The following is a 9200-nucleotide window of genomic DNA, read 5'->3' on the forward strand; positions in this document are numbered from 1 at the left end:
GGCTATGTAAAATGTGAATTCACTTTTATTAGTAACTTTGATAAGTTTCAGATTTCAATTCATAAATAACATCGATGGAGGGGGGCCCAAAAAATGCAGCCTGCCTAGTGTAGTCCATTTATTTAATCCGGCTCTGGTGACATCAATGCCATTATCCTTGCTCTGATTCACCAAACGTCTAACATGGTTTGCATTGGTGCCCACAATGACAGACTTCTTATCTTCAGTCCTAGGGTTTGGACATATGAGAGCTAGGACAGTTACAGTCTGACTGGTTCCCAACACCTCAGCTGGATACTCCACATCAACTACCACATAGCCATGGTAAGGGTAGCTAGCCCCAGACTCACTTAAACCCCACAACGAAAGACCAGATACTGGCTGAATGGGGATATCAGACAAGTACTTCAGGTACCAGGGTTCAAAAATGATCGTCACCTGAGAGCCACTATCTAACAGAGCAGTGCAGGGTTGTCCATTAACCTTCAGCGGCACCAGACTAGGGGGCCCAACTAAGCCATCGGGAATTGGCACACCCTCAGGCAGGTCTGCTGTACTTTTCTCAACAGAACAGTTAACTGCATTAGCTGTTGCATCACTTGACGGCTGGTTGTTCTTGGACAGCTTCAAAGCTTGGATAAGTCTCTTGATAACTTTTAGCCTGGTTTTCTGGGCTTTGGCACTTCCTTGCAAAATGCCCATTCTCACCACATCGATAACAGAAGTGTTCCTCTGATACTTTGAACGATCGTTGTGGGAAGCTGGCTACTGGTTTTGGGGTATTCACAGCTGAAACGGCAGCTTGAGGTTCAGCTACTTTATTTGTTACTTTCTGTTGCAAGCGCTTCATTTGTTTTTTCAAAGCTGCTATCTCACCGTCCGAACTGCACTCACTGTACACTACATTTGGTGGAATTTTCTCACTGCTAACTGATGTGTCGTGGGCTGGCTTAGACACGACAGCAGCAACCAAGGCCTTAAGTTCTTTGATCTCAGTCTTCAGGTTCTGAATTTCAGTCTGTTTCACATCAGCATTCTACCTTACATTTCCACCTTGGATGACAGGAGTAATCTTGTTTCGTGAGGCCTCATATTCCTCTTCTGTGCGTATCTCTTTTAACAACTCAAGAAAGGTTGGGGGCTTTGCTCTCCTCTCTCTTAAACAAAGGTTAACTAACATCAGATCAGAGGCTATCGCACCACGCAACAATTGGTCGAGCCTTACTCTATCCGCACTTCCAAGGGGGAGACCATCTCTTTGCACCACCCTATTCAACGACTGTTCTAGACGTCTGAGGAAGTCAGACAGCTTCTCACCTGGTTGTTGCTGTAGTAAACGAAATGCAAAATACAACTCCTTCCCGGACTCTGCTGTCCCAAAAGCATGCTCTAGGGCCTCTAAGCAGTCTTCGGGGCCCACATCAGGATCACTGGCTCGGACTGCTTTTACAATGTCTAGCGCCGGGCCTCTGAGACTTTCCATCAGTCTCCGCCTCTTCTCTTTGTGAGAGCATTCACACTCTTCCACGATGAGCCGTGCTTGACCCAACCAGTGGTCGAACTGCTCTTCTCCAGCTGGGGTGGGCAGCAACCCAGAGAAAGTTCGTAGGCGGCGATAACTTCCGTGCTCATTTGAGGACTTGGACGTCTTGTCAAGTAAATCACTTACAGCTCGCAGGATGGCCTCTGTTGACTTGGCAGCAGCTTCATCTTCTGGGAACAATGTGTGAAGGCCTTCAACATGTTTACCTGGAGCTTGTTGCGTTCCGGACATATAAACTGCTGTACTGGCTTGTGTAGCTGGATCTGCTATGATAACGGGCCACGGCCTTCCACCATCAATAGGAAGCACTTCAATGGGAACAATTTCACCTTTTACTTCCTCCTTACATTCACACAAGACCAAGTATTGGTTTAGTTGGCTGTTGAAAGTTCGGCCTCTGACTCGCACACTTCACAGTTTGCATTGTCTCTTCTATTGCACTTGGGTCTACATCTTCTTGCATGAGCACCAGAACTGCATGAGCCTCGTCTAATGCCTCGCCACGGCACCATCCTTTTAATTCTGATACTAGCTCTTTCATATGTGCCATATTAGCTTATCAATTAGCGCTATTTAAAGCTTCAGAATGCTAATTTTCAATGTAAACTAAACGAGGGAGAAAAAACAAAACAAAACAAGAAACCCACACTAATTATCCCAGCGGTGCCTCCATTTTATGTAGCGCCTCTCTAGCGTGCTTTGCATTCACCGCAACCGTGTTTTTCTTTTTGCGCAAAACCCCCGCGTTCGTCTCCCGTACTGTGTACCTTGACCTCCGCTGTGATTGGCTCATACACAAACTTTCAGAAATAAAATAAATTCACAAAACATTTGTGTAACTTTTTCTTCCTATTCTTACAGGCATATTTAAAGCATTTTAACATGTTATTACCCAACAAATAATTAACATTTTAAATGCTGTATTCAGTAAACCATGAACATTACCCAATAGGTTTTTCTCTCATAGAGCAAAATCATAACTTTATTGCTGGTCAAGGAATCTTAACTTTTTTTTTTTAACCTTAAATTGTATTTATTAAACTATGAAATTATTTATTCAAACGTGTATATCTTATACTAATGAATATATTTCAACAGGGTTACATTTGCATAGTGGCCTAACCCTAACACTTATCGAACTTGTATATCAAACTTATATAAAATATATTGCGATAATTATTGTTATCGTTTTTTTTGCCCAGCACTAATCAAAAGTAAATTTCCTTTTTTTTATGTCAATGCATTTTTTTTTATTGTTCTTGCATTGTTGTATGAATGCACGCTTTGCCATCATGGTGGTTTAAGCCAGCCAGTGATGCTCCATCTGATGTGCTAGCAAATGACCACCTTGAATTCATTTCAATAGTTGTTTAAAAAGTTACAAAGCTCTTTACAAAGATACTGTCACTTTAAAGGAACACTCCACTTTTTTTGAAAGGAGGCTGATTTTCCAACTCCCCTAGAGTTAAACAGTTGAATTTTACCATTTTCGAATCCATTTAGCTGATATCCGGATCTGGCAGTAGAACTTTTAGCTTAGCATAGATCATTGAATCTGATTAGACCGTTAGCATCTCGCTCAAAAATGACCAAAGACTTTCAGTATTTTTCCTATTTAAAACTTGACTCTTCTGTAGTTACATTGTGTACTAAGACAGACGGAAAATGAAAAATGGATCCAATGGAAACAACACACTGATACACATCCGATATTCTCCAAACTGTTTACGTCCACTTAATACATAATCAACTGTGTTTACGTAAATACTCACTAAAACTGACATTTTAACATCATTTTGTAACATAAAAAGACACAAAAGAGAGCTCTATTCAGTACTCGTGCTCTGGCATCTGAGAGGTGGCTTTCTGTGTGCACATAAAACTGGACTGAACTGAACTCTCTTTCGCATCATCTTGCTTTTTCAGATTCATTCATATGTCTGCTCTTCTCTTTCTCCCAGACGTTTAAATTTTTGAACGTTTAAAACCTTAGACATGCAGCAAGTGTATGTCAACTTATGTCCCGCCGGGTAGATCAGCACGTTACACAATTCAAATTTGCGCATCTCACGCCAGACATCAGTTCTGACTGGATCTCTTCCCTAATCGTCCCTCCCTAACATTTTCTTCTCATTTTTATTCGTTGACGAAAATGTCAATAGATTTTTGTCTTAGTTTTTGTCATTCAAAACTGGTTTTATTTAGTTGTCGTCTCATTTTTGTCAGTGAAAAAATGTTGTTGACAAATTGTTCGTCAACAAAATAAACTGCTTCATACTGAAACTTCAGCTCTAAAAGCACAGACAATTTCAAAATTTCAGACCATTTCAAGCTTTCACCGGAAATTACATGCCACAATATGCTTCTGCAGGTTGGACGGCGAGTTTTTGAAGGCTGTGATATGGTTCGTTTTAGGCAAACATTTAAAACGAAACTAATCTTTTCAGAAAACTGAAACATACTTTCTAAGTATGGCTATGGGTGCACGGACTGCTTCAAGGAACCGCCACCAGCCTTCTATTTTTCCATCAACTGATCAGTATTCAAAAAATGCTGGGAAACTTGTGACCCTACATGAGTGATTACTGATAGGCTGTCTGCAAAAAAAAAAAAAAAAAGACATTTTAAAGGAGAAAAAATCATCCACTGACTTTCAAAGCTGCTACACAGAAATGACTCTCGACTTCGAGGACCTTGATCGAAATGTAGGGGAGTGAAAAGTACTATATTTCTCTTTCAAATGTAGTGAAGTTAAAGTCATAAGTTTCCAGAAAATATAATACTCAAGTAAAGTACATATACTCAAAAAGTGTACTTAAGTACAGTAAATGTACTTTGTTACTGTCCACCTCTACATATTGCATCATATTCAGTTCCACTACAATCTACATTTTAGATGTCTCCCTTAGGGCGGTGCAACTAGTGTGACCGCATTGGACCCGCGGCGAACGGACTGAGGGGGGCCCCGCTTCTGCTACCTCATACTGGGCCCCCCGCCCCATGCTTGTGACAACTCTCCCTCGATTAATACAATTCCTGACATATGACAAAGAGGACATTTGGAACACTAGTTCTGCATCATGTTTTTTAGATAATGCCAATCATCACCAATCAGTTTTGGTCCCTCCATTTGTCAGACTAGAGTTGTACCCTATTATATACAGTGCCCTAGCACTAATGACGGGGGAATTACCTTGGAGGACATGAATTAGCACACCCGCACAATTCTTCTTCACATAATTCTATTCCAAACTCCTTAATTTCCCAACAGGTATGTTGAAGAATCCGCACCGCTGTCTTCTGTCATCTCTTTTTTCCATTCTCAGAGGGGTTTCTTGCACCTGCTTCCTTCCTTTTTGGTGCTAATCAGCTCAGGCAAATCTGTAAAAGACCCCGCCAAGACCTCCACCTCATATTTAACCAACACATGTTCATTCTCAGATGATTCATTCTGCTATTTTTAATATTCCACTTATGTTATAAGCCCAGCAGTGGTCGCAAAGTAATTTCCTTCAGGTTTAATTACAACCTCCTCTCCAAAGTGAATACTGTTGTCTTTTCTGTGGGCTGTTTTTACCCATTGCTTCGAGCGTGTAATGACATGCCCGTGGGATTTGGATAGCACTTCTTGCAAAAGTTGCTCACAGTCTCCTGGGCATGCTTAACAAAATGCACCGCTGCCCATTGCTTTCCCCTTAGGAGCTCGAGGTGGAAGCCATTCTCTTTGTGGAGTCCACACACAGCATTTCATTTAAAGCCTGTGTGAAGCCAGCCTCAAGGATATGGCCACATAATTCATTTGGAAGTACACTGTCTCCTCCATCCATTTCCAGGTGTTTCTGAATAACCTTTTGGCTTCTTGCATTCAGCGGATGCTTTCCATCACATTTCTTTCATGTGGCAGTGGCACATTGCGCTGCCTCATTTTCTATTTCCAATGCATTTCCCTTCATACCATTTCAGCTATTATAGGCTAATAGAAAATGTTACATACTGTACCAGCAATCTTAAGAGAGCATGAAAGCCCGAGAAAGTCTTTAAAACCATCTGCAGGCAGAAGAACGTAGCCTATTTATAATTTAAAGTAATTTTGTAACAGCTGGTGTGATTCAAATAAGATTGTATTTAATTTCTGACATGCACCATTGGTCTTGTGTAATTCTTGTTACACAAAAAACAGCCACTTAGTAGTTTAAGAATTTAAATCTATCAAAAGCTTTAGAAAAATGGTAATCGTTATTGCCGGTGAGCCTGTACCCTAAGTGACCACCAGATGGCGCTCTCATTATAAACAGAAAACATAACAAGCAGAGCTGGGAAAGCTTGCTTTGAAACTGTATAGCTTGTCAATGGGGTGACGACTCATTCTGCATTTTTCGGGACAGTCCCAAAATTGGAAGCTTTGCCCAGCGTCCTACATGTCATAAGCTGTGTCCTGCATTTCAATTGTGCTTGTACTTTTCCATGAAATTTCAATACCACAATAAAAAATAAAATGGATAAATAAATTGCAAACTGGGATTATTGGATTAAAAACGAAATCTATTTGTACAGTTTTAATGTTCTAGTGCAGTGGTTCTCAACTTTGGCCCTTAAAGTCCAATTTCCGGAGTTTAGTTCTAACCCTAATCAAACACCTGAAAATGAGTATAAAGGTCTTCAGGCTTACTAGCAGCCATGGCTTGTCTGTAAGGGCATGTGTTTTGTAAGAAAAATATACATATTAAAACTTTATTAACTACGGTATAATGAATTGCTTCTGGTAACGGCCGTATGTGAGTCTAGTTCCGGCTGAAGATTCCGAGGCATGATGTATTGACGAATGTGGAAGCGCAGAGGACAGATCAAAACAAAACACTGGTCACGAATTGGTCGTGAATTTTTAAATTCATATAAATCTAAACAGTCTGCTTTTTAAAAAAGAGATTATCTAATAAAAAAAAACGAATGAGTTTCTGCTTTGCTTATATTTCTGTCAGCAGCATGGCGATACAGTTTGCTTTCTCACATCACTAATTTTATATATGCAACATTTGGGTCGGACTTGCGTATTATCACATTGATTTAACTGCTTGAGGTAGTCTACTGCTAATGTTAGCGTCCTCTTAGCCTCGTCGACAAACATACACACTGCTGTTCTTTACCTGTTAATGCAGCATGCATTAACATGCATCTAGTCAAGAAATTAATTACTTTATAATTATTTGGCAACAAGTACTGTAGTGCTCTGTATTCATACCGTTTCGCTGTTGTGTTTTAAACGCGCATCTGATGTGTCAGCTCTCTCCGTGCAGCGAGCAGCCTCACGTGTTAATGTAAACACAAGGCGTCAGTGAGTTTTTATTTGGCCAAATAGTATTTATTTATAATAAAAAGTGCACAACTCTTCTTAAGTGAAAGGAAGCTACTTTTTTCCCTCACGTGCAACCTAGCGCGGATGAGTCATTATTTGGGTTAGTAAAATAACGAAATTATATAGTTTTTATGTAGAAAATAGTATTTATGTAAAGAGATAGTAAAATACAGATATAGTAAATTATATATTTGTATTAATAAAAATAAAAAAACGACGATATCATCGTCCATCACAATGTTTTACTGTAAACATCATCAACTGCCAATTTAGGAGACATCGCCCAACCCTAGTGCAAGCTTCACATTAGGGATTTCCCATAGGGATTTCCTAAAACCAAACGATTACTTCTCTGGCGCAAATGTGCCGTTTCAGCTCGAGGGCGCCCTCTGGCCTCCAGTATGAATGAAGCTTTTGGGTAGAAAATAAGAAAAATAAAACTTCTCTCTAAATAAATGTATATGACAATCCATTTTAATATATTTCATATTAAAGACATAGACTTTAAGAAATTGATATCACAGATAAAAAGCACAGATTTGTATAAAAATAATTGTTTTTTACAATAAATCCTTAGACCTTTCTAATGAATTTTAGTCATAGGCTGTCTGCATACTAACAGGTAAGCCATAATTTTTAGTTTTCTGTAAAATATAAATATTATTATTGTTATACTGTTATATTTATTCTTAAATGCTCTATTTAAATTTTTTAATAATGAATGTTATTGTAATAGCAATATTTCTTATTTTTATTTAGCAATAATAATAATCATTATTATTAATAGTCTCATTAATATATAAACACAAAATGATACACTTTTCATTTGTAAAAATGAATAAATAATAATAATCACATTTTAAATCGCAATCGCAATTTTAACCAGAATAATCGCAATTAGATATTTCCCCCAAATCGTGCAGCCCTAGTGTGGATTTTTGCCGATAACCGATTGTTACACCAATCAGCTATCGGTGCCGATTAATCGGCAAAACCGATCAATCGGTCGACCTCTAGTTCTTATTACTTTGAGTAAAGTAGTAGTAGTACTTGATCCCAGTTGGGAAATTAAAGTGCGTTAGCAGCAATACATGAAGAGAGTAAAGTACTCACAGTACACAAAACATACTATACACCAGCGGTTTTCAATAGGTGAGGCGCGCCTCCCCTGGGGGGCGCCAAAGAGCCACAGGGGAGGCGCGACGTGAAGAAAAAATAAAAATAAACCATATACTCGCGTCGCGGTATACTGGGTAAAAGCTACGCGGGATACTCGCGTCGTGGTACAAACGAGTTGACTGATTACTGACAAGTAGTAATGCTGACAGATTAAGCAATGGCTCCTTCTGGCTCAACGTGTGCACAGGTGCTCAAACAATAGGCCTACTCGAAAACTGAAGGATTTTATGAATGGCACCTGTTTTCAACACAAACACTCTACGCAGAAAGAGTGTTTCTTGTACTTAGAAAAAACTGCAATACAATTATTTTTTTAAGGGGTAGGCTATGTTTATTTTTTTTTATCATTTTAAAATTAATTGGAGAATTAACTTGAATGTGCCTAATAGCCTATGTGTTGTAGCCATTAAATAAGCACATTTAGTTTCATATGTTAAAATATTATATGTTATTTTTTTCCATCTATATGTTGATTATGAAAAGTGAACACCATGAGTAAGATAGGATACATCGGGGACATGGAGTGGGTCAGACATGATTGACCACTTCATTAAGTTTCGTTTTGTAGAAAGACTTTCTTTAGTTTAAAGTGAATTTCGTTTTGTATAAATTGTATATTAATTTTAAGAAATGTTTATTCAACAAATTGCCTGGATTTAATAAATAAGAAGCAAATATAGCCGCGATCAATTGCATTGCACGCGTGAACTGGAGCGCATCATAAATTCATATCTCATAGGCTATCTCTTTAATTTTTTATTATAAATTAATCGAAACTCAGTTTATGCCTCATACACATGAAAAATATTTAAGAAAGCTTCACATTTCTTTAAACGAAACTATTCAAAACGAAAAGAAATAGGCTAGCTAACGTTACTCAATGTAATCCATGATGTGCATTTCTCTCTGTAGGCTAGGCGTCTTCAATACGGAGATGGCGATCTTCAATTTAATTTTTGCTGCTGACACAGACAGAAAAGACTAGTGTAGGCCTACTAATACAAATCAATGCACGAAATCAAACTTTTTTATTTTAAATTTTTATTTTATTCAGCTCGAATGTGGACTTGAAGCAGAGACTGGCAGAAATGCCGATCACGCGTTTCTGGTTGTCTGTGGAGAGCG

The 9200-nt window shown here is 38.7% G+C and overlaps 1 protein-coding gene across 1 annotated transcript; it reads right to left on the reverse strand.

The window, feature by feature from the left end:
* Positions 1-1036: 1036 nt before the first annotated feature.
* LOC307126100 (paraneoplastic antigen Ma2 homolog) lies at positions 1037-2093 on the reverse strand (the record flags this gene model as incomplete). Its single annotated transcript, XM_079816475.1, has 2 exons — positions 1037-1885; positions 1995-2093. 2 exons carry the CDS (start codon positions 2091-2093, stop codon positions 1037-1039), a joined length of 948 nt encoding a protein of 315 aa, XP_079672601.1.
* Positions 2094-9200: the final 7107 nt, after the last annotated feature.

This window comes from Gobio gobio (genome assembly GCF_949357685.1).
Source record: "Gobio gobio genome assembly, chromosome: 5".
NCBI lineage: Eukaryota > Metazoa > Chordata > Actinopteri > Cypriniformes > Gobionidae > Gobio > Gobio gobio.